The 26,515-nt window shown below is 46.7% G+C and overlaps 1 protein-coding gene across 1 annotated transcript in view; it reads left to right on the top strand.

Annotated features, from left to right (window-relative positions):
• SLC39A12 (solute carrier family 39 member 12) overlaps positions 1-22,659 on the top strand; it is a 42,331-nt gene extending 19,672 nt beyond the window's left edge. Inside the window, exons 9-12 of the mRNA XM_038755654.1 lie at positions 3,373-3,439; positions 8,314-8,472; positions 9,447-9,634; positions 22,101-22,659. Of these exons, the coding sequence (XP_038611582.1) occupies positions 3,373-3,439; positions 8,314-8,472; positions 9,447-9,634; positions 22,101-22,229 (543 nt within the window). The 3' untranslated portion in view covers positions 22,230-22,659. The remainder of the gene's footprint in view (positions 1-3,372; positions 3,440-8,313; positions 8,473-9,446; positions 9,635-22,100) is intronic.
• Positions 22,660-26,515: the final 3,856 nt, after the last annotated feature.

Genomic DNA, 26,515 nt, shown 5'->3' with positions numbered 1-26,515 from the left:
TTAAGTGTTTACTATGTGCAAAGCACTGTTCTAAGCGCTGGGGGGATACAAGGTGATCAGGTTGTCCCATGCGGGGCTCACAGTCTTAATCCCCATTTTACAGATGAGGGAACTGAGGCTCAGAGAAGCGAAGTGACTCGCCCAAGGTCACACAGTAGGCATGTGGCGGAGCCGGGATTCGAACCCATGACCTCTGACTTCAAAGCCCGTGCTCTTTCCACTGAGCCACGCTGTGTTGTTAAGTGCTTACTATGTGCCAGGAACCGTACTAAGCATGGGAGTAGATATAAGCAAACGGGTTGTGTGCAGACCTTGTCCCACATGGGACTCACGGTCTTAATGCCCATTTTACAGATGAGGTAACTGAGGCACAGAGAAGTTAAGTGACTCCTGAGTTCACGCAATAGACAAGTGGTGGAGCCAGGATTCAAACTCAGGTTCTCCTGACTACGAGGACTGTGCGCTATCCTTAAGGCCATACTGCTTCTTTGTAAGCCATCTGGTTAATGAGGAAGGCTTCAGGGAGCAGGCTGAAGTTATTGACCAAATGACCAGCCATAGGGGAGATGGGAAACTATATAAGCTATATAAGCTATTTTTATATATATATATATATATATATATATATATATATATATATATATATATACATATAAAAATATATATTTATTTTTAATTCACTTTTCACTGGTTTTGTCAGTCTCCCAGTCACAGAGTTAATAATGTACAATTATTCTTCCCAACTTCAAAGCCTTATTGAAGGCCTATCTCCTCCAAGAGGCCTTCCCTGATTAAGCCATCCTTTCCTCTTCTACCTTTCCCTTCTGCATCTCCCTGACTTGCTCCCTTTATCCATCCAATTTATTTATCTTAATGTCTGTCTTCCCCTCTAGACTGTAATCTCACTGTGGGCACTCCCAATTGCTTAGTACAGTGCTCTGCACAGAGTAAGCACTCAATAAATACTATTGACTGACTGACTCAAGGAGATGTTCTGAGAACTTTCCAAGTTGATAAAACAAATATCTTTTCAACCGAAGTTGGTCCGGAATTAACTTACAAATGCTGCATGAACAGGATATTCTCTGTCATTTTTAAAAGACTGCAAGTTCATTTGCTTCTTGGGTACTTTAGCATCGTTTGGAAAGTAATGGTAGCGTGGCCTAGTGGATAGAGCACAGTCTGGGAGTCAGAGGATGTGGGTTCTAATTCCACTCTGTCACTAGCCAGCCGTGTGACCTTGGGCAAGTCACTTCATTTCTCTGGGCCTCGGTTTCCTTACCTGTGAAACGAGGATTCAGTATCTATTCAACCCACCAACCTAGACTTTAAGCCCCATGGTTGCCCCACGTGGGGCTCACAGTCTTAGTCCCCATTTTACAGATGAGGTAACTGAGGCACAGAGAAGTTAAGTCACTTGCCCGAAGTCACACAGCTGACAAGTGGCAGAGCCAAGATTCGAACCCATGACCTCTGACTCAGAAGCACGTGTTCTTTCCACTAAGCCACACTGTTTCTATAATGCCATAATCTGTGAAATGGGGATTAAGACTGTGAGCCCCCCGAGGGACAACCTGATCACCTTGTAACCTCCCCAGCACTTAGAACAGTGCTTTGCACATTGCAAGCACTTAATAAATGCCATTATTATTATAAGGCTAACAATAATAATAATAACAACAAATGCCATAATAATAAGGCTAATAGGAGGAGGGGAAGGAGTAACAATAGCATTTATTGACTACCCACTTGGTGCGATGCACTGTACTAAGCCCTTGGGAGTACAGAATAACAAAGTGACACATATCCAGCCCACAAAGAGCTTACAGTTTAATGGGAAGGTCAGAGTAATCCCAATAAATAGTTGACTTACTATGTGTGAAGCACTGGGGTAGACACAAGATAATCAGGTCAGACACAGTCTTTGTCCCAAAGCGGATTACTGTTCAGGGAAGCGGGGATTTAAACCCCATTTAACAGATGAGGAAACTGAGGCACAGAGAAGTTAGCATGGCCTAGTGGATAGAGCACGGTCCTGGGAGTCAGAAAATCATCGGTTCTGATCCCGGCTCCTCCGCTTGTCTGCTGTGTGACCTTGAGCAAGTCACTTCACTTCTCTGGGCCTCAGTTACCTCATCTGTAAAATGGGGAATAAGACTGTGAGCTCCATGTGGGACAGGGACTGTGTCCAACCCGTTTTGCTGGTATTCCTCCCGTCCCCCGCAGCGCTTAATATAGTGCCCGGCACATAGTAAGCACTTAACCAATACCACCACGCAACTTGCTCAGAGTCACACAATAGGCAAGCGGCAGAGCCGCAATTAGAACCCAGGTCTTCCGACTCCCACACCTGGATTCTTTCCACTCGTTAGGCCATTTCCCTTTTTAAGAAGTGTTCAAAAGAGCAGAGGATGAGCGTGTGGAATCACGAGATATGGGATGTGGTTGTAAAACTCAGGAAAAAGCAGGCCAGGTATTCTGGCCCCAAGGACGTGTTTATAAAAGCTGGGCTTTGGCCTTGATCTGCTAAGGATTCCCCTTGAGGGGCTCCAACTGTCAGCTTCTTCGGTGTTATTTGGTAGACGCCAGACCTTGCTCTTTCAGCTCTGTGTGAGTGGGAGGAAAATGTGCTGTTCTTTGGGATCAATCATTAGTCTTGGGTTTTTGTGAGGGTGTTCTTTCTGATGGACCAGGAATCTGGAAGCAATCCCGGTTACCCAGAAATGACTGGATTCACCAATTCTCCCCTGATTTATCTTTTTTTTTTATGGTATTTGTTAAGCGCTTACTAAGTGCCAGGCACTGTTCTGAGCACTGGGGTAGGTACAAAACTAATTATGTTGGACAAAATCCTTATCCTACCTGGGGCTCACAGTTTTAATCCCCATTTCACAGATGAGGCAACTGAGGCCCGGAGAAGCGAAGTGATTTGCCCAAGGTCACCCAGCAGACAAGTGGCGGAGCTGGGATTAGAACCCAGCAGCGTGGTTTAGTGGAAAGAGCGTGGGCTTGGGAGTCAGAGGTCGTGGGTTCTAATCCCGGCTCCGCCACTTATCAGCTGTGTGATTTTGGGCAAGTCACTTCACTTCTCCGTGCCTCAGTTACCTCATCTGTAAAATGGGGAATAAGACTATGAGCCTCATGTGGGACAACCTGATTACTTTATATATACCCCAGCACTTAGAACAGTGCTTGGCACATAGAAAGCACTTAACAAATACTATCATTATTATTTTTATTACTCCCTCCCAGTGGTCTCCCCCTCCCACCCTAGGGACCACTTTTTCTTGGCAAATTTGTAGTTCAGTTTTGTGGTAATAAGACAGTGATGACTGTCCATCTTGATTCCCTGTTGCTTTCTATTCTCAACAGAGAAGTCCAGAAGATTCTGAGCCAGCCAGAGATTCTGCAGACAGTCTGACTGCCTCTAAAGGAAAGCGTAAGTAATAATGATAATATTAACAACAACTGTGGCATTTAAGTGCTTACTATGTGCCGGGCACTGTTCTAAGCTCTGGGGTGGATATGACCAAATTGGGCTGGACACAGTCCCTGTCCCACATGGGGCTCACAGTCCTGATCCCCATTTTACAGATGAGGTCCTGAGGCACAGAGAAGTGAAGTGACTTGCCCAAGGTCACCCAGCAGACACGTGCAGAGTCAGAATTAGAATCCAGGTCCCAGAGGACTCCCCAGGCCCTTACTCTATCCACTAGGACCTACTGCTTCTCTGAGTGCTGGGAAAGAGACGGAAAAGATCTTTTTGAGGCTTCTTGCCATGAAAAAAGCCCCTGCTAACCTAAGGCTATCAGTTGATTGTATTTATTGAGTGTTTACTATGTACAGAGCACTGTACTAAGCAGCTGGGAGAGTACAGTACACAGAATTAGGGGACATTTTCCCTGCCCATAACAGCTTACTGTCAAGCTTGATTTAAAGACAGTACTAGAAAATCCCATATGGACTCTTTGAGGGACATCATTAGCTTAATTATAATGCTTGTAGTGTTTGTTACAGTACAGGACCAGGTACTGTACTAAGGGCTGGGGTAATTACAAGATAGTCAGATGGGCTCAGTTGCAGTCACATGTAGGGCTCACAGTTTATGGTGGAAGGGTAACAGGTATTTTATTCCCCTTTTCACAGATCAGGAAACTGTTGCACCAAGAAGTGAAGTGAAGGGTCCCACAACAGCCAAGTGGCAGAGCCGGGATTAGAACCCAGGTCCTGTGCTCTATCCCTTGGAGTTCCTTCTCACTGAGACAATATCCACTGCCTCAGTATGCTGAAAAATTCCTCTCTGACAGCATAGTCTGAATCAACGCTGTCTCATTACTGACATTTCACGCTGGAACTCATTCATTACTAATAGTTTTCAAAGTAACAGCCTTTGACTCGAGAGATAGCTCTTCGGGCTTCTTTGCTTGTGTTTGGTTAAATATGCCCTTTGATGTGTGACTTCCATTCTTTTATAAATGTTTGCATTCTATTCCGTGGAGCCATCTAATTAATTTTCACTGTGGTGGGCTGGGTCCTTTCTCTGACCAGCCTTCTCTCCGGGCTGGGCAGTCATTAAGTTTCTATAACATCATACTTGCACAATCAGTCGATCAAAAAATAGAGAGGCAGCGTAGCTCAGTGGTTAGAGCCCGGGCCCGGAGGTCAGAAGGACCTAGGTTTATAATAATAATAATAACTGTGGTATTTGTTAAGCGCTTACTAAGTGCCAAGCACCATTCTAAGCGCTGAGAGAGGTACAAGGTAATCAGGTTGTCCTATGTGGGGCTCACCGTCTTAATCCCCTTTTTCCAGATGAGGTAACTGAGGCACAGAGAAGTTAAGTGGCTTGCCCAAGGTCACACAACAGACAAATGGTGAAGCCGGGATTAGAACCCACCTCCTCTGACTTCCAAGCCTGTGCTCTTTCCACTAAGCCACACTGCTTCTAATGAAGGGGGAGCGAGTTCCAAAAGACTTACCCGTTGTTGGGTAGGGACTGTCTCTATATGCTGCCGACTTGTACTTCCCAAGCGCTTAGTACAGTGCTCTGCAAACAGTAAGCACTCAATAAATATGATTGAATGAATGAATGAATGAATCCCACCTCCACTACTTGCCTGCTGTGTGATCTTGGGGAAGTTATTTCACTTATCTAGACCTCAGCGGCCTCATCTGTAAAATGGGGATTAAGATTGGGAGCCCCATGAAGGACAGGGACTGTGTCCAGCCTGATTAACTTGTATCTATTCCAATGCTTAGTAAAGTGTTTGGAAACATAGAAAACACTTAACAGATACCATAAAAAGGATCTGTTGCGTTTATTGAGCACTTACTGTGTGCAGAGCACTGTACTAAGCATTTGGGGGAGTATAATGCAGCAGAGTTGGTAGATACATTGCCTGTGCACAAGGAGCTTACAGTCTAGAGGAAGGCTTTCAGTCTCCAAAGGTGATTTTGGAAAAGCAGCATGGTCTAGTGGGAAGAGCAAGGGCTGGGAGTCAGGAGACCAGGGTTCTAATTCTGACTCCACCTCTTGCGTGGTGTGTGACCTTGAGCAAGTCACTTCCTTTAATCTGAGCCTCAGAGTCTCATCTGTTCTTCCACCCCCTTACACTGTAAACCCCATGTGGGATAGGGATTGGGTCTGCGTTTGCTCTCCCCCAGTGTTTAGTATAGTATTTGGCACACAGTAAGTGCTTAAAAACACCACAATTGGTTACCTCCTCCAAGTAGGTCACAGACATCATATTATAATTTTTTCCTTATTACTAAGTCCTCTGTCCAGTTCTTCCTCTGGGATAGCCTTCCTGTTCTTCCCTTCCACTTTATAAATCAAGGAATGGTATTTGATTCAAACCAATCCGCTCGAGAAATACAGTCCCATTTACCGGTTTATTTCGCTGGAATTTTCCCCTACCGGAGAAGACAGATTCGACATCAAAATATTTGGAGTCTCCTGCTCCTGGTGACATTGTCCAGCCGCCCTTTGCTGGGACGTATGGAATTAGCTGAAATGTGGAGCAGTTTATCGAGGCTTAGTTCAGCCCGAAGTCAGGATTCTGGATCTGAAATCCAGTCCGCAGCCAGTTCAGAAAGACTGTAAGTTCAAAGAATAATAACACAATCCAGCCCTCACCCCAAGCCCAGGGATCCTTGAAATCGGTTCAGGTGCATGAGTCTTCTGCCCAAGATTTGAGTTCAAAACCACAGAAAAAGATCAAATGTGTCCGAGGAAATCGATACTTCTTCAATGTGAAATCATTGTGTAGATGCATCTGATGCCGGGTTGAATAACTGAGAAGTAACTTGGCCTTGTAGAAGGAATACGGGTCTGGAATTCAATCACTCAATCAATCAATTTGATTTATTAATTCATTTCTTTATTTAATTATTTATTTATTTAATTTATTATTTATTGAGCGCTTACTGTGTGCAGAGCACTGTACTAAGCGCTTGGGAAGTACAAGTCAGCAACACAAAGAGACAGTCTCTACCCAACAGCGGGCTCACAGTCTAGAAGGGGGAGACAGAGTACAAAACCAAACACACTAACAAAATAAAATAAATAAAATAGATATGTACAAGTAAGATAAATAAATAGAGTAATAAATATGTACAAACATATATACGTATATAGCCCGGGCTCTTTCCACCGAGCCACACTGCTTCTATATTATTATTATTATATATCCACTCCGTGTTCGCACCCCCACACCGCATTTCTGGACACAAAGTGTATAGTTTACAGATGTTTATGGGAAGCATTGTGGCTCAGTGGAAAGAACACGGGTTTAGGAGTCAGGGGTCATGGGTTCTAATCCCGACTCCACTTGTCTGCTGTGTGTTGTCCACCGTAGCCTCGTACTCCAGCAGAAGCGGCATTGACTGCATTTTCCCTAAAGGCTTAGCATAACCGATTCCATTGTATGCAGGGTTTAACAATAAGATGTGTGAGGAATAGGCGCCGGCCTGGCGAAATTCTGTAATTCTGTAATACAAGGTGATCAGGTTGTCCCAAATGGGTCTCATAGATGAGCCCATTTTACAGATGAGGTAACTGAGGCCCAGAGAAGGTAAGTGACTTGCCCAAAGTCACACAATTCAGAGGACATGAGTTCTAATTCTGGTTCTGCCACGTGTCTGCTGTGTGATCTTTGCAAGTCACTTCACTTCTCTGGGCCTCGATTCCCTCACCTGTAAAATGGGGATTCAATACCCATCCTGCCTCTTAGACTTTGACCTCCGTGTGATTCAGGGACTAGGTCTGACCCAATGGTCTTGTATCTATCCCCACGCTTAGTACGGTGCTTGGCCAATGCATAGCAATGCCACAATTATTTTCATGATTCTTTGAAATAAAAACAAAATTAAATCAAATTTCAATGGAAAGCAGTGAAATAGTGGCATGTCTCTACCTAAGGATCAAGAGATTTGGGTCCCAGGCCTGTCTCTGCTAAGCACTTCTCCGTGTCCTTAAGAATCTCACTTGAGATCTCGGGCCTCGGTTTTCTCATCTATATAATGGGGATAATAATAGGCGTTCCCACCTCACAAGGACTGGCAAAACTTTGCAGAATGAAACCATGGAAATCCTCTAGAGTGTAAGTTCGCTGTGGGCAGGGAACATGTCCCACCATATCCGTTATATTGTTCTCTCCCAAGCGCCTGGTACAATGTGAACATAGTGAGTGCTCAGTAAATAAGATTGATTGATTAATTAATTGCCAGAGCCCTGAGAGCAGCTACCTGAGCTCAAGAGGGAATGCACCATCCTCTCTCTCTCTCTGGTAGACAAATTCTGTCTTCATGAAGACCTTACAGACTGGAGAGGGGGGGATTATGGTTAAGTACATAAATAATGTGGAACTGAGGGTGGGGTGAATACCAACTGCTAAAAGGGTACAGAGTCAAGTACGCAGGTGTTACAGTAGAGAGATGAGGGCTTAGTCGAGAAGACCTTTTGGTGGAGATGTGGTTTCAGGAGGGTTTTGAAGGTGCAGGGAGTAGTGATCTATTAGATACAAAGGGATCAGGAATTCCAGGTCAGAGGGAAAATGTCAGATTCATTCAGAAACGTTTCCTTGACAACAATAAACGCGGCATTCAATAAAAGCTTACTGTAGTGCCAACCACTGTACTAAACGCTAGAGTAAAAACGGGGTCATCAGATCAGACACAGTCCCCGCCCCATTCGGGGCTCACAGATCTATAAAGGGGGAGGAGAACGCAGGTGTTGAATGGCCATTTTACAGATGAGGAAACTGAGGCCCGGGAGACAAACTCCCTTCCGGTCTCCCTCCGCTCGGTCTCCAGGGAAGGCGATTGGGCGGCTGGCGATAATGGTCCTGTTGGGAGACAGCCTTCACAACTTTGCCGACGGCCTGGTGATCGGAGCAGCCTTCTCGTCCTCCACGGAAACGGGCGTCACCACCGCCGTCGCCATCCTGTGCCACGAAATTCCACATGAAATGGGTGAGTCTAAATCAGTCAGTGGTAGTCATCGGGCGCTCGCCAAGTGCGGAGCACTACACTAAGCTCTTGGAGAGTATGGTCCAGTAGACTCAGTAGACAAGAGCCCTGCCTTCAAGGAGTTTTCACTCTGCTTTCCCCCCACATGCCATGGTTGGGAGGAGAAAGCATTCCTTCCTTCATTCATTTAATCGTATTTATTGAGCACTTACTGTGTACAGAGCACTATACTAAGTGCTTGGGAGAGTACAGCATAACAAAAAATGGACACATTCCCTGCACACAGTGAGCTTATGGTCTAGAGGACAAGCTTGCGTTCTTTTGGGGGGCCACAGGTCTGGTCACAGATACCATCTCAGGGCTCCATGGAGAAGATTCCCAGAGAGGAGAGACTGGGAAATTCTGGGAGAGCATGTGAATTTGTGGCGCATTTCTCCAATGTGGAATGCCTCAAGACATGGAGAATAACAAGCGGGCCAAGATCTCTCTGCATTCGCTATCTTTAGGAACAGCTAAACAAATACAACTCCAGAATGGCAACTCTGTCAGCTCTAGGAGTTCTGAGAGAGAATGCCCGACGACTTTTTGTTGTAGGTACTTTGGGCTACTCCCAACGAAGCTGGCTTCAGCAGGCTTCCACGCTCGAGTTTGGCCTAATGGCTGGAGCCTGGGCCTGGGAATCAAAAGGACCTAGGTCCTAATCCCAGCTCCACCACTTGTCTGCTGTGTGACCTTGGGGAAGTCACTTGGCTTCTCTGGGCCTCAATTCCCTCGGCTGGAAAATGGGGATTGAGAGTTTGAGCCCCGTGTGGGCCATGGACTGTGTCTAACCCGATTTGCTTGTAACCATCCCAGTGCTTAGTACGGTGCCTGTCACATAGTAAGCAGTCAGCAAATACCATTATTATTAATATGTCAAGATGGCCCCCGAGTTCAAGTCCCAAAGTCACGTCACGTCCTTTTCCTCTCAATCGTAGGTGACTTTGCTGTGCTCCTTAGCACAGGAATGCCAACCAAGACGGCCGTCCTGATCAATTTTCTCAGTGCGCTCCCTGCTTTCCTGGGCCTTTACGTAGGCCTGGCGATATCAGCCGACCCTGGGGTGCAGAACTGGATTTTCTCCGTTACGGCGGGCATGTTCTTGTATTTATCGCTGGTGGAAATGGTAAGGACCTCGATCTTTCTCAATAGCACGCCTCTTTGCAAACTCTAAAAGCGATGATCATAATAATAACTGTGGTATTTGTTGAGTGCTTACCGTGCGGCAGGCACTGTACTAAGCGCTGGGGCAGGTGCAAGGTAATTGGGTTGGATGCAGCCCCTGTCCCACATAGGGCTCACAGTCTTATAATTAGTAATAATTATGGTACTTGTTAAGTGCTTACTATGTGCCCAACACTGTTCCGACTGCTGGGGTAGATACGAGTTAGGTGGGACACAGTCCCTGTTCCACAATGGGCTCACAATCTTAATAATTAATAGTAATTATGGTACATGTCAAGTGCTTACTAAGTGCCAAGCACTGTTCTAAGTGCTGGGGTATGTACAAGTTAATCAGGTTGGACCCAGTCCCTGTCCCACTTGGGGCTCACATTCTTAATCCCCATTTTCCAGCTGAGGGAACCGAGGCGACTTGAAGTGAAGCAACTTGTCCAAGGTCACACAACAGACAAGTGGTGGAGCCAGAATTAGAACCCAGATCCCTCTGTCTCCTAGGCCCGTGCTCTCTCCACTAGGCTATGCGGCATCTGTGCCACGTTTAATCAATTCTCGGACCTTTTGTAGCTCACCCCAACAGGACAGGCTAAACAGCATCCGGATGAAATGTTGACAAGGGAATACTTGGAATTTGTATAACACTTTCGTTGTGGTGTTTAAGTGCTCACTAAGTATCAGGCACTGAACTATGTTCTGGGGCAGATACAAGCTAATCAGGTTACCCTCACGGTTCCTGTCCTACTTGGTGCTCACAGTTTTAATCCCCATTTAATAGATGAGGCAACTGAAGCCCAGAGCAGTGAAGTGACTGGCCCACGGTCACACAGCAGACAAGTGGCTGAGCCGGGATTAGAACCCAGGTCCTTCTGCCTCCCAGGACCCTGCTCTTTCCACTAGACCATGAGAATTACGCCCCCGGATTGCTAGATCCTGGCTCCAGAAGACCCTCCCTGATTAACCTCTCACTCCCCGACTGTCAGTTCAACATTTCTGGATCACCTAAATACTTCGACTCTCACTCCCTTTCGCCCCGGCCCCTCGGGAGCACTAGTACAACGCTCTACACACAGTTAAGTGCTCAATAAATATCACCGACTGTCCCTGCTCCGTCACTTGTCTGCTGTGAGACCTTGGACAAGTCACTTAAACATCTCTGGGCCTCAGTCACCTCATCTGTAAAATGGGGGTTAAGACTATGAGCCTCATGGGGGATAGGGGCCGTATCCAAGCAGCATGGCTTAGTGGAAAGAGCCCGGGCTTGGGAGTCAGAGATCGTGGGTTCTAATCCCGACTCTGCCACTTGTCAGCTGTGTGACTTTTGGGCAAGTCACTTAATCAATCAATCAATCATATTTATTGAGCACTTCCTGAGTGCAGAGCACTGTACTAAGCGCTTGGGAAGTACAAGTCGGCAACACAATTTCTCTGTGCCTCAGTTGCCTCATCTGGAAAATGGGGATTAAGACTGTGAGCCCCACATGGGACAATCTGATTACCTTGTATCTCCCCCAGTGCTTAGAACAGTGCTTGGCACATAGTAAGCACTTAATAAATACCATCATCATTATTATTATTGTCTCCCCCAGTGCTTAATACAGTGTCTGGCCCATAGAAAACACTTAACAAATACCACAAAAAATAGTGCGCATATCGATATTCTCCAATTCTTCCCCCACCTGTAATTTATTTTTGGATCTGCCTCTCCCAGTAGATTGTCAGCTCCTTGAAGGCAGGGATTGTAACTGCTAACTTCCATTCCTCCCAAGCGCTCAGTACAGTGCCCTGCGCAGGGGGAGTGCTCGATTAATACTGCTGAACTGTTTGAACCATCCTACCAGCCATCATTTTTACCCTAATTGTCCTCCCTTCACAGTGTATTTTATCCATAGTAGATGAGATCATAACCCAAACACTTAATACAGTGCTTTGCACACAATATAAGCGCCCAATAAATACGATGGAATGAATGAATGAAAGAACCCAAACTTAACTATTGAAACACTCAGCCGTCAATGATATCAAAACTACGAATATAGCGAGTTTGAGGATCGAGCCTTTGACTCTTATTTAATTCCCACACGAGATCTGACTGTTGTCCCAAATCGGTAGCAGAGCGGAGCGGCTGCCAGAGCCGGGGAGTTGTCCGGGCTCCGGTAGACATTCCAGAAAAGGAGGAGCTGGATCCTGGGAGCTCCAGCGCTCTTCTGGCCTGAACATCCGGGGCCATGCCTGAGGGGAAGGATGTGGGCCAGACTGGAGAAGTGACCCTGAGATTCCGAGGCCTTGCCGGGCACGCGGACCCTCCCCGGCAGGGCTCTGCTGATGTCCCCACAGGTTTCCTCTTCAGGCGAATTCCCACATGATCCCCGCAGATGAGATAAACAGAAGCCAGCCTGGGAGGAATGGGAAGGCCCCTCGTGCGGTATTTTCCGCCTCCCAGAAGCGCCGGATCCCGAAGGGATGGGAGAGCAGCCCACGGGGCCACTGTTCTTGCCTCGGGGTGAAATCGTTTTGTGGCCAACTCCCGCAAGGCATTCCTGGGACCCCGCTCATATAGTTCACATGATGGTCGTGATATTTGTTGAGCGCTTACTGTGGTGCCAAACACACTTCGCTCGTCTGTCAACCTTCTCACTGTACCTCGATCTCTTCTATCTCACCTCCGACCTCTTGTTGCCAACTTGTACTTCCCAAGCGCTTAGTACAGTGCTCTGCACACAGTAAGTGCTCAATAAATACGATTGACTGATTGATTGATTGTCCAGATCTGGGCCTCTGGCCCAGAATGCCCTCCCTCTTCATATACAACACACAATGACTCTCCCCGCCTTCAAAGCCTAATCGAAGGCCCATCTCCTCCAAGAGGCCTTCCCTGACTAAGTCCTCCTTTCCTCTTCTCCCACTCCCTTCTGCTTTGCCCTGACTTGCTCCCTTTATTCATCCCCCCATCCCAGCCCCACAGCACTGAAGTACATATCTGAATTTTTTAAATTTATATTAATGTCTGACTCCCCCTCTAGACTCTAAGATCGTTGTGGGCAGGGAATATGTCTTTTATATTGTTCATTGTACTGAAGAGAAGCAGCATGGCGCAGTGGAAAGAGCCTGGACTTTGGAGTCAGAGGTCATGGGTTCGAATCCTGGCTCTGCCAATTGTCAGCTGTGTGACTTTCGGCAAGTCACTTAACTTCTCTGTGCCTCAGTTACCTCAGCTGTAAAATGGGGATCATCATCATCAATCGTATTTATTGAGCGCTTACTGTGTGCAGAGCACTGTACTAAGCGCTTGGGAAGTACAAGTTGGCAACATATAGAGACAGTCCCTACCCAACAGTGGGCTCACAGTCTAAAAGATGAAGACTGTGAGCCCCCGTGGGACAACCTGATCACCTTGTAACGTCCCCAACGCTTAGAACAGTGCTTTGCACAGAGTAAGTGCTTAACAAATGCCATCATTATTATTACTCTTTCAAGAGGTTAGTACAGTGCTCTGCACACAGAGAGCGTTCAGGAATTGTCATCGCTTCATTCATCATTAATTCAGTCGTATTCATTGAGAGCTTACTGTCTGAGAGCAGTGTACTAAGGGATTGGGAGAGTACAACATAAAATATAACAGTCTTGTTCTGTTTTTCTTTCATGATTTCTCTTTTTTCTCCTTTCAATCTGGGCTCACGGCCTTCTCCGTCATCCTTCTGCACCACAATTCCACCTCTTCTGAGGAGGAAGACTTTCTTTTGAATCTTCCTGCCTCCAGCTCTGGAAGGGTTTCTCTCTCCCTAGTGGGGTGTGTTTTGGGGAATTTTTGCATTTTCCCTGTCCACCCACTTTGTCAGTCGATCAGTTAATCGTTGGTATTTATCTGAGCGCTTCCTGCATGAAGAGAACTACACTAAACGTTCGGAAGAGTACAACAGAGTTGGTAGACCTCAAGGAACTTACGGTTTACAGGGGAAGACAAACCTTACAGTCTGTAAACTCACTGTGGTCAGGAAACTTGTCAGAAGGACCTGCATTTTGCCAGAGAGTCAGAAGGACCTGGGTTCTAATCCCTGCTCTGCCCCTCATCTGCTGTGTGACTTTGGGCAAGTTACTTGACTTTCTGTGACTCAATTACCTCATCCATAAAATGGGGATTAAGACTGTGAGCCCTGTGGGGGACAGGGACTGTGTTCAACCTGACAATCTTGTATCTATCCCAGCGTTTAGTTCACTGACTGACACGTAGTAAGCGCTTAGCAAATACCATCATCATCATCACCATCGTATGGGGAGGAGTGAGGAGAGGAGAGCTGTCCTCTGAATGGACAATCACTGGAGCCCAGGAACCAGTGGGTTTGAGCTGGAAGCCATCGGGAGCACATGACCATGATGGTTTCCTGTTTGTTTTTAAGACTTGTGGTCCGTTACTTTATCGTTATTATTAACAATAATAATAATAATAGTAATAATTATGGTATTTGTTAAGCACTTCCTATGTGCCAGACACAGTTCTAAGCCCTGGTGTAGACCCAAGGCTAATCAGGTTGGACACAGTCCCTGTCCCACATGGGGCTCACAGTCTTGATCTCCATTTTACAGAGGAAGTAACTGAGGCCCAGAGAAGCGAAGTGATCTACCCGAGGTCACGTAGCAGACACGTGGCGGAGCCGGGATGAGAACCCGGGTCCTTCTGACTCTCAGGCCCGGGATCTATCCACTAGGCCACGCTGCTTCCTTAGTTTGTGGCGTTAGGTAGCAGACGGAAGCGTAGATCCGTTAAGGCCAAACCATGGCCCTTGGGGTGGGGTGAGGCCCTCCGTCTCGCGGCAACAGCCGGGGATCTCACTTTATGGGCGTCACGTGCCCCCCACGGACCACCGACCCGCTCACAAGGACCAGTCAGCGACTGGACAGAGGATGGATGACTGACAGCCTCCGTCACACTCCAGGAACCCGCTGCCGGGGGAGACCAGTGAGTATAGACACAATGTTCAGTCCCTCATGAACCTCTATACCCCATTGGGTCTAGAGGGTCTGCCCTTTCCCCTTTCATTCTAGAACGTTTTTCCAGGGCTTTTCCCTGCTTAGCTAATAGGGCTTTCTCTCCACTTCATTTTGGAAAGGTTCGATTCCCCCCGGCCCTGAACGTATGAGCTGATTTGAGCAGACTTGGAATATCCATGCGGCTGGTAAGTCTGAAGGGCAGCTTAATCTGGTTCATTGGTGCTTCCCTCTCACCAAGGGCCGGAAGACTAGTAGTCATTCATTCGTTCATTCATTCAGCCGTATTTATTGAGCGCTTACTGTGTGCCGAGCACTGTACTAAGCACTCGGGGGAGTACGGTAGAACAATAAACAGACACATTCAGTAAATGCCAGTCCTGCTGAGAATCCTTCACATGTTGCTGAACCAACTTAAGCTGTTGTTAACAATAATGATAATAATAATAATAATAATATAATACTACTACTAATAATAATATTATTGTTATTTGTTAAGCACTTACTATGTGCAAGGCACTGTTCTAAGCGCTCCAAGTACGGGCCTGGGAGTCGGGAGGACCTAGGTGCTAATCGCGTCCCTGCCATTTCTTAAAAAAAAATGGTATTTGTTAAACGTTTACTATCTGCTAAGCCCTTTACTAAGCACTAGCACTGGGGAAGATACCAGGTAATCAGTTTGGACACAGTCCCTGTCCCACACGGGGCTCACGGCCTTGCTTCCCATTTTCCAGATGAGGTAACTGAGGCCCAGAGAAGTGAAGTGACTTACCCAAGGTCACCCAGCAGACAAGTGGCGGAGCCGGAATTAGAACCCAGTTCCTTCTGACTTCCAGTTCCACGCTCTATCCACCAGGCCACACTGCTTCTATTATCATTATTCATTTTTGTTGTTATTTTTAATTATTATGTATTTATATCATCTACATTCATATTAATGTTGGTCTCCCCCTCCAGACTCAAAGCTCGTTGGGGGCAGGGAACGTGTCTGCCAACCCTGTTATATTGTCCTCTCCCAGGCACTTAGTACGTTGCTCTGCACTTAGTAAGTGCTCAATAAATTCCACTGATGATGATGATTTCCTGTGTGAAGTGAGGTGCTCACACTGCTTTAGGGCTGAGTGAGAATCAGAGGGCCAGAGGTGAAGGAAGGACTCCTCCGAATACTTTTTGTGGGTTTCTTCTTCTCATCTTCCCTCTGTTCCGCTATGTCTTCCCCTCCTGCTCCCTCAAAGCTGGGCACCCAGCCTCAAATCCAAAACGTAGTCCCGCCAAAGGTTATCCATGACATCGTCGCCTCAGGGGTGCACACAGCGCGTGGCATGACATCCTCTGAAATGTTGGGAGGGAGGGGGAGAGCCTCGCCCTCTGTCCTTGGGTGGTCCACTGTCGGAAACCGGCCCCGGGCGGGAGCAGCAGGGGATGATGGGAAACTCCGCATCGGCGGTTCCTCATCTTCCGAGTTTGGACTGGGAGTCCCAAGATTCACAGCTACAATGGGGAAGGGGTGACGATGTACCCTGAAACTGACCCTGGGGAATTTGGGCAGGTGGTTGATGAGGTTGAGAAGCCCACATTAAACATTAACAACCTGGAGGATGGAGGAGGTGAGAGATCCAGGCCAGAGAGTTCGATTTAGGAATTCACCAAGGGACAGATTCATTCATTCATTCATTCAATCGCGTTTATTGAGCGCTTACCGTGTGCAGAGCACTGTACTAAGCGCTTGGGAAGTACAAGTCGGCAACATATAGAGACGGTCCCTACCCAACAACGGGCTCACAGTCTAGGAGGGGGAGACAGACAACAAAACAAAACATGTAGACACGTGTCACAGGTGTGGAAGTGAAAGAGGTAGGAGAATAAAAATAATAATAATTGTGGTATTTGTTAAGCGCTTCCTATGTGCCAGACACCCTGGTAAGCGCTGGGGTGGCTGAGCAGAAGAGAGGCCCCAGTTGGAGTGAGCAAAGGTGAATTGGAATTGAGCTGGTGCCAGCTTCCTGGCCCACAGTTCCCTGCCACGTGGGCGCAAGAGTGGAAAAAGTGTCCCGTGGACGTGAACCTTCCATAACGATTCAAATCGCAGTGCATCATCCTTAAACTCGAGAAGCTCTCCCCGCTCCGTCTCAAGTGTTCTTTGACTGAAATAAACATAAGCCTCTGAAATCCCTTCCAAGCCGCAGAAACGAACGTAATCGAACATTTAAAACCTGCGTTCGCTAAGGCAGGAAGAGTGAATCATCCCCACCCGCGGTTTGAAGCATTTGTGGTCCATGAACCCCAGCAGCCTTGGTACTTACAATGCGGCGATGGAAGGCGATGTAATTAAAGCTGAAGTTCCCGGGGGCCCCCCACTTTCTACAAGTTTCCCCACCTTTCTCACTCCTTGAACATTGGCTGGAATCCCAAAATGCCTCCGATTCCCTGAAACGTTCATTATCCCCTGACAGAAAATGCAAGAACTTCCCTTTCTTGGCTTTTTGCTGCCTTCAGGGCCCACTGAGAGCTGGGAAATTTGGGGAACCAGAAGGCTGAGAGTGCCAAGAGGCGATGGCAGGGTGGGAGGCCGGAGCAGAGTAAACTCCCTCTTACTCTCCCAAATGCTCAGTACAGCGCTCCTCACAGTAAACACTCAATAAATACCATGGATTGATTGATCCCTTTAACTCTCAGTCCCTTTGGCCACAAGCCTTAAGCCCGAAGCAGAATTAGGCTGTTGCACGCTAATCAATCGGTGGTATTTGTTGAGCGCTTACTAGGTGCGGAGCACTAGACAGCTGAATTAGGAGACACACTCCCTGTCATTAACAAGCTTACGCTTTAGAAGAAGCAGTCTGAAGAGGGTGGGAACACCAGTCCATCATGTCCTTGGCAAAGGCTGGGATAAGAGTTTAGGAGGTAGGAGGAGGTAGTGTTATATAAGTAGTAGGTACAGTTTCTAGACTCATTTGTGGGCAGGGAATGTGTCTGATTATTGTTATACTGTACTCTCCCAAGCACTTAGTACAGTGCTCTGCGCGCTGTAAGCATCCAATAAATACGATTGAATTGGTAGTGGAAGAGGAGCAAAGCTGGGGTGTAAGAGGAGAACACTTGGGTCTATATGTACATATTTATTATTCTATTTATTTTATTAATGATGTGTATAGATCTATAATTCTATTTATTTATATTGATGCTATTGATCCCTGTCTACTTGTTTTATTTTGCTGTCTGTCTCCCCTCTTCTAGACTGTGAGCCCGTTGTTGGGTAGGGATTGTCTCTATCTGTTGCCGAATTGTACTTTCCAAGCACTTAGTACAGTGCTCTGCACACAATAAGCGCTCAATAAATACGGTTGATTGAATGAATGAAAGGAATGTAGAAGAACCAGGGAGAGAGTTACCTGAGTACCTGTCTGCTGTGTGACCTTGGGCAAGTCACTTCACTTTTCTGTACCTCAGTTCCCTCATCTGTAAAATGGGATGGATACTCTGAGCACCATGTGGGACAGGGATTGTGTCCAAACCGATTTGCTTGTATCCATCCCAGTACTTAGTATAGTGCGTGGCATATAGTAAGCGCTTAACAAATATCACAATTATTATTATTAAAGCCAATGGCCAGGAGTTTCTTCTTGAGGTGGAAAGGGATGGTCTTTGGTATTTATTGAGTGCTTACTATTCATTCATTCAACCGTATTTATTGAGCACTTACTGTGCGCAGAGCACTTTACTAAGCACTTGGGAGAGGGCAATACAACAGAATTAGAAGACACGTTCTCCTCCTCTAGTTATCCCCAGTGCACTGTTTGCCCCGTTAGGGCCAAGGATCATGTCTCCTTAGCCTATCTTACTCTCCCAAGTGCTTTGTTCAGTGCTCTGCATAGAGTAAGTGCTCAGGAAATACCACTGATCGATCGATTGGTTGATTGATAGTTTGCTGCGGCCAGGGCTGGGCAGGGCCGGGGGGTTGTTCTGGAGAGTGGACTGCCTGCTCCAAGTTCTCCAGCCACCATTCCCGCTTCCAGGTTGCACCAGGAATGGACAGGGAAGCGGGTGGACAGTTCCCAGACAAGGGCCAGAGGCTGAGAGGGCCTCTGACTGCATCGGAAATGAGAGTCAGTCAGTCAGACAGTCAGACAGAGCTGTTACTGTGCGCAGAGCATGGTACTAAGTGCTTGGGAGAGGACAAGATAACAGTAGGTAGACACTTTCCCTGCCCACAGCTAGCTTATGGTCTAGAGAGGGAGACGGACATTAATAGAAACCAATAATTTATAGATATATACATGAGTTCTGGTGTGAATACCAAATTCCTAAATGACAAAACAATATTGGCAGCTATTTTAATGGGCTTCTTCTCTCTCCCTTTTTTTCCTAAACTCTCTCCCTCCTTCTCTCTTTATCTTCTCTTTCTTTCTCCAACTCTCTCCCCATTTCTCTCATTGTCTCTTGCTCTCTTTTTTCTCTCTCTTTCTCACCCTCTTCCTCTTTTTTTTCTCACTCTTCCTCCCTCTATCACTCTCAGTCTCTCTCCTGTGCTTCTCTTTCTCGTTAAAGGTCGGAAGGCAACAGGAAGACCGAAGAGACTCAGGACCCCTCCCCACAGCTGACCTCCCCATACCCCAACTACTAACTGTATCTGTGAGGTATGTGGCAGTTGAACCAATAAAAGGATGGCCTATGAAACAGGGATGAAGCCATGGAGATTTCTGTCACGCTGCCTGAAGCCACTGAGGGAAAGATAGCCCCCATAGCCAACTCTGGCTCAGAGAGTCCCCCGAGAGGGGGAATCTCAGCCACCAGAGACTGGTCAACTCAATCCAGGTGAGAAGCAATGTTGCACAGAGGACAGAGCCGGGACCTAGGAATCAGAAGGGTCTGGGTTCTAATCCTGGCCCCTCCACCTGTCTGCTGTGTGACCTTGGGTAAATCACATCACTTTCCTGTGCCTCTGTTCCCTCATCTGTAAAATGGCGATTAAGACTGTGTGAGACAGGGACTGTGTCCAACCTAGTTAATTTGTATCTACGCCATTGCTTAGTACAGTGCCTGGCATAGAGTGAGCGCTTAACAGATACCAGAAAAACAAACATCCAAGTGGCCAGCATAGCTCTAGTGACCAAGATGGGAGGTAGGTGTGGGAACATTGCTTTAATTTTGGGTTCCATTTCCCAGATTGTTCCTGTTCCTTTAAATAAGCATCGAATGAATCTCTAAATGGGAGAAACTCTCCTAGCAAAATGTTGTCCTCTCAAAGCTGTAAATTCATTAAGGGCAGGGATTGTGTCTACCAACTCTATTACACTCTTTCAGGCACTTAGTAGAATGCTATCTTATCTCATCGATCTCCTATCACAATCCAGCCCATACACTTCACTCCTGCAATGCCAACCTACTCACCTCTGTCTCTCTCACCACTGACCCCTCACCCATGTCCTGCCTCTGGCCTGGAACCTCTCCCTCTTCATATCCAACAGGTGATCACTCCTCCCCACCTTCAAAGCTTTACTAAAATGACATCTCCTCCACGAGGCCTTCCCCGACTAAGTCCTCATTTCCTCTTCTCCCACTCGCTTCTGCTTCACCCTTGCACTTGGATTTATCCCCTTTATTCACCCTTCTCTCACCCCCTCGGCACTGACATACATATCTGTAATTTACTTTAATGTCTGTCTCCCCATCTAAACCGTAAGCTCCTACTGGGTGGGGAATGTGTTTACCAACTCTATTATATCGTACTCTCCCAGGTGCTTAGTGCAGTGCTCTACTCCAAGCAAGCGCTCAATAAATATTGATTGCTCTGCCCAGAGTAAGTGTTCCAGATATCCAGATTCAGAGATCCTCTTCAGTTCTGTGTAGACCCTGGGGATTGGGGGAAGGCATCCAATGTCTTTGGAAGCTGTCTCTCTTTCTGTTGCCGAGAGCAGAGAAGATGATGACGATGGTGTTGGTTGCTTACTATGTGCCCAGCACTGCTCTAAGAGTTGGGGTAGATACAAGCTAATCAGGTCAGACACAACCCCTATCCCACATGGGGCTCACACTCTTCTCCCTGTTTTACAGATGAGGTGACTGAGGCACAGAGAAGTGAAGCCACTTGTCCAAGGTCACGCAGCAGAAATGTGGTGGGGCTGGGATTAGAACCCAGGTCCTACTGACTCCAGGGCCCGTGCTCTATCCGGATCAGTGGAGGTGTGATTCTCAGAGTAATAATTATGTTATTTGTTAAGCGTTTACTAATTGTGGCACTTGTCAAGAGCTTACTATATGCCAGGCGCTGTACTTAGCACTGGGGTAGATACAGGAGAGACAGAAAAAGCCAGATCCCGATCCTGAGGCTGTCCTTCTGGCCCTCCAATAAACCGTGAATTTAAAGGGAGGGGATGTGTGGGCGGAGTAGAGGGAGAAGAGAAGACAAAATAATCCAAACCATTGCTGATTCCTACACGGAGAGGTCTGCAATTGTAGGAGGTTGACATAGCGGATAGAGCCCAGGCCTGGAATTCAGAAGGTCATGGGTTCTAATCCCTGCTCCGCCACTTGTCTGCTGTGTGACCTCGGGCAAGTCGCTTCACTTCTCCGGGCCTCAGTTCCCTCATCTGTAAAATGGGGATTGAGACTGTGAGCCCCGCATAGGACAGGGACTATGTCCAACCCATTTTGCTTGTATCCACCCCAGCACTTAGTACAGTGCCTGGCCCATAGTAAGTGCATAACAAATACCACAATTATTAAATTATTATTACTATTATTACGTTTCTCCTTCTAAGAAGATTTCTCCACCCTCCCTGCTCTGCCACATTCCTGCTGCATGACCTTGGAGAGGTCAACTTCTCTGGGCCTTGGTTTCCTTCTCTGCAAAATCGGGGTTCAAGACCTTTTCTCCCTCCTACCTAGACTGTGAGTCCCACAACGGACGGGGACTGTGCCTGACCTGATTATCTTGTATCTACCCCAGTGCCCTAGTGGCTAGAGCACGGGCCTGGGAATCAGAAGGACCTGGATTCTAATCCCGGCTCTGCAATTTGTCTGCTGTTTGACTTTGGGCAAGTTGCTTCACTTCTCTGTGCCTCGGTTCCCTCATCTGTAAAATGGGGATTAAGACCGTGAGCCCCATGTGGGACAGGGACTGTGTCCAACCTGATTACTCTGTATCTACCCCAGCACTTAGTACAGCGCCTGGCACATAGTCAGCTCTTAACAAGTACCACGATTGGTAAACGCTTAACAAATACCATCATTATTGCCCTGAGGATCTTATTAAGTGATTCTGTGCATGTTCCATACCATAACGGTAGAACTACGTAAAGAGTTTTATAAGTCGATGAAGAATCCTAGCGGTTCGAATGCCCTGAAATATATAGCTGTCGTGTTTTCCCATTAAACTCTTTCCCAGCGATGAATATATCTGGATCTCATTCTGCTTTTTATTCTTTTTTTAGCTTCCTGAAATGACTCATGTTCAAACACAGAGACCCTGGTTGATGTTTCTCTTGCAGAACTTTGGACTGATACTAGGCTGGCTTTTACTCCTACTGTTGGCTATATATGAGCATAACATTAAAATATAAAGTTTCTCTCTAAAGACCTTTCTGCAAGTTGATACGGCTTCATTTTACTATTTCCCATGCACAATATAATGGTTTAAAAATTCCTCTAAGTTACTACACTAGACTGTAATTTTTATTGCTTCGTCGATAAAGGAGGATATTGTTTCAGTTTATCGACTTCTTCTGATTTTGGGATATTCTGTTAGTGTAAATGTGCAGTCTGGATTGAGTCTGTGAAATTTTCCCAAACCATGTTCAAACTCAAGTACTAATAGATTCTCTCCAACACTTTCAGCACTCCTCTCCTCTAATAAGGAATGAAATGTTTATTTATAGTCGTTGACGTAGTCTGCATAGTTCCCAAATGCCTTAAGGTAGAAAGTTGATTGCGGCTTTTTCATGCCCAGAACCCATTTATTTCTACACAAATGTAAACCGCTAACCAAGCTAAACAAACAAAAAAAATGCAATAAAATTTTTTTCTAACACGATCGCAACAGTCATCCTCTTCCCTTGATTTCTGTTCACGAGTTTCTCAGTCATCGCTTGGAGTAACCCAAGAAAAATGGGCTATCTTAGCCCGTGAGAACATGAATAAGCCATTTCCTAGGTTAGAAAGATAATCCATGGCAGCAGTCTTTGGAGGGTTTTTTTTTTTTAATCCAAAAGATACTATAAAAAAAAATTAACTTGTGATCTGGCAAAAAAACAGCCTAACTTCTAAATGAGCCCGGTGCTTCAGAAAGAAGCCTTTTGGTTTCCTAAAATAGAAGAAGTAGTAGTATAGTATATACAATATAGTATATATAGTGTATAGTATAGTATAGTGGTAGCAATAATGATAATAATGATGGCATTTGTTAAGTGCTTACTATGTGCAAAGCCCTGTTCTAAGCGCTGGTGGGGGATACAAGGTGATCAGGTTGTCCCACATGGGGCTCACAGTCTTGCTCCCCATTTTACAGATGAGGTAACTGAGGCTCAGAGAAGTTAAGTGACTTGCCCAAGGTCACACAGCAGACATGTGGCGGATCAGGATTAGAACCCATGACCTCTGACTCCCAAGCCCGGGCTCCTTCCACTGAGCCACGTAGAAGTAGTATAAGAAGCAGCCTGGCCTATTGGCAAAAGCCCGGGATTGGGAGTCAGAGGACGTGGGTTCTAATCCCAGTTCCACCACTTGACTGCTGAGTGACCTTGGGCAAGTCACTTAACTTTTCTGTGCCTCAGTGGCCTCATCTGTACAATGGGGATTAAGACTGTGAGCCCCATGTGGGCCAGGGAGTGTGTCCAACCTGATTACCCTGTATTCATTCATTCAATCATATTTATTGAGCACTTACTGTGTGCAGAGCACTGTACTAACCGCTTGGGAAGAACAAATCGGCAACATATAGAGACGGTTCCTACCCAACAACGGGCCTACAGTCTAGAAGGGGGAGACAGACAACAAAACAAAACATGTAGACAGGTGTCAAAATCATCAGAATAAAAAGAATTAAAGCTATATCTACCCCAGCGCTTAGAACAGCGCTTTGCCCATAGTAAGCGCTTAACAGATACCATATTTATTATTATCATTATTATTATTAGAAGGCAACGTGAGGTTATCATCCACAGATATGAGAGGGCCACTTTACTCCTTGTTGGGCAGAGAATGCGTCTACCACTTCTGATCTACTGTACTCTGCCAAGCGCTTAGTCCAGTGCTCTGCACACAGTAAGTGCTTGTACATATTTATTACTCTATTTATTTATTTATTTTACTTGTACATATCTATTCTATTTATTTTGTTAGTATGGTTTTGTTCTCTGTCTCCCCCTTTTAGACTGTGAGCCCACTGTTGGGTAGGGACTGTCTCTATATGTTGCCAACTTGTACTTCCCAAGCGCTTAGTACAGTGCTCTGCACACAGTAAGCGCTCAATAAATATGATTGATTGATTGATTGAATTAATACCATTGGTGGATGGATTGATTGGTAATTGATTCCATCTGGGCAATAAACAGTGCGGTCTAGTGGATAGAGCAGGGGCCGGGAGTCAGAAGGACTTGGGTTCTAATCCCACCTCTGCAACTTGTCTGCTGTGAGTCCCTAGGCAAGTCACTTCACTTCTCCGTGCCTCAGTTCCCTCATCTCTTAAAAGGAGACTGTGAGCCCCACATAGGACAGGGACTCTGTCCAAACCGAATTGCTTGGTTCCATCCTAGCATTCAGTACAGTGCCCGGCCCATAGTAAGCGCTTAACAGATACCGCAGTTATTATTATTAGTATTAATAGGCTAAGACATCGTCCTCGTTTCTCAAGGACGGTCCGTTCTTAAACCCCGAGGCCCGGGAGTGGGGGAGACGGAGGTGGCGTGATGATAAACACCCTGGCGAGTCAGCAGGAGCTATTTAAACTGTAAAATGTAAACATGTCTCCCCTGAGCGTACTGAACTTAGCCAACCCAGATCTGGTTTAACTCTTCCCCATCACCGGACTGGTTCCATGGCAGCCGGGCTCTGCCTGCTCCAGTGAGACACTACTTCATAGTGACGGTATTTGTTAAGCGCTTACAATGTGCCAGGCTCTGTACTAAGCGCTGGGGTGGATACAAGCTAATCAAGTATGTCACAGTTGTTGTCCCACATGGGGCTCACAGGCTTCATCCCCATTTTACAGATGAGGTCTCTGAGGCTCAGAGAAGTGAAGTGACTTGCCTGAGATCACACAGCAGACAAGTGGAGGAGCCGGGAATAGAACCCAGGACCTTCTGATGCGCAGGCCCATGCTCTATCCACTATGCCATCCTGCTTCTCACTACTTACATTGGGCTGAAGGCTGAAGTCTCGCCCCAGCCTCTGCCGACTGCCCGCAAACAGTCCCCATGAGAAGCGATGTGGTGTAGTGAATACAGCACGGTACTGGGAATCAGAAAGTCATGGGTTCTAATCCTGGCTCCGCCACTTGTCTGCTGCATGACCTCGGGCAAGTCACTCCTCTGGGCCTCAGTTACCTCATCTGTAAGATGGGGATTGAGATGGCGAGCCCCCTGTGGGACAAAGGACTGTGTCCACCTCGCTTTGCTTGTAGCCACCCCAGCGCTTAGTATAGTGCCTGGCACAGAGTAAGCATTTAACAAATACCATAATAATAATTATTATTATCATTATCTCCTTGGCTGTCTTGTTCCACTGCCTTGGGTTGTGTTTCTTGGAGGTTTGGGCTTGGTGGCTATTTGACTGTAGGCAGGAAGGCTAGACAGGCCACTGGAAAAGTCTGTCGATAAATCCCACCACCCCGAGCGTAGCTCCTCTGACCCCATTTTTTTAATGGTATTTATTAAGCTCTTACTATGTGTCAAACACTGTTCTAAGCTCTGGGGAAGTTACAAGTGAATTAGGTCGTGGCATGCCTTAGTGGATAGAGCACCAGCCTGAGAGTCAGAAGGACCTGGGTTCTAATGCCGGTTCCGCCACATGTCTGCTGTGTGACCTTGGGCAAGTCACTTCACTTCCCTGGGCCTCAGTTACCTCATCTGTAAAATGGGGATTAACACTGTGAGCCCCATGTGGAACAAGGACTGTGTACAACCTGATTACCTTGTATCTACCTCAGCCCTTAAAACAGTGCTTGGCACATAGTAAGCACTTAATAAATACCACAATTATTATTATTAGCCAGAAGCAGGCCAAGGGGGTTCCTGAGGGACCCAAGATCTTGGCAAACAACTAAGTTCCTGCAAGCAAGTGAGGCAACTTCCTTTCTCCCCCTTGGCTATTGGGCAGACCCCCTGAAAGCCCCCACTTGATCTCTAGCCGCAATCGCTCGCTGAGGAAAACGGTTCTTGGAAACCTATGGGATTTTGTGTTTTATTTTCTGGATCTTTCGTGCTTCTACCCCCGGCCTCTATGTGGGGGCAAGATGGCAAAATTCCCATTCCTGGGGCGGGTTGCGGTGGAGGTGGGGAGATGAAGAGGCTGCATGGGTAATAGCTGTTTGTTCTCTTCCTCTTGCCAGCGAGAGGCAGCAATAATCACAAATTAATCCTAACAGCACCCACGGGGCCTTCCTGCCTTTAGAAAGGCTCTGCCTCACTCTTTCTCCCTCTCCCTCTTCTTCCCTCTATCTCTCTCACTCCCTTTCTCTCCTTCACCCCCATCTCTCCTTCCTTCCTTCTCCCTCGCTCCCTCCCTGTCTCTCTCCCTCCTTTGTCTCTGCCTTTCTGTCTCTGTGTTTGCTTCTCTGACTCTCTATTTTTCTGCCTTGCTCTCTCTGTGTCTTTCGGTCTTTCTGTGTCTCTCTCTTTGTCTCTCTGACTCC

Source organism: Tachyglossus aculeatus, chromosome 13, assembly GCF_015852505.1.
Source record: "Tachyglossus aculeatus isolate mTacAcu1 chromosome 13, mTacAcu1.pri, whole genome shotgun sequence".
NCBI classification, from domain to species: domain Eukaryota; kingdom Metazoa; phylum Chordata; class Mammalia; order Monotremata; family Tachyglossidae; genus Tachyglossus; species Tachyglossus aculeatus.
The sequence above is the reverse complement of the archived record's forward strand: the minus strand, read 5'-3'. Positions and strand labels throughout refer to the sequence as shown.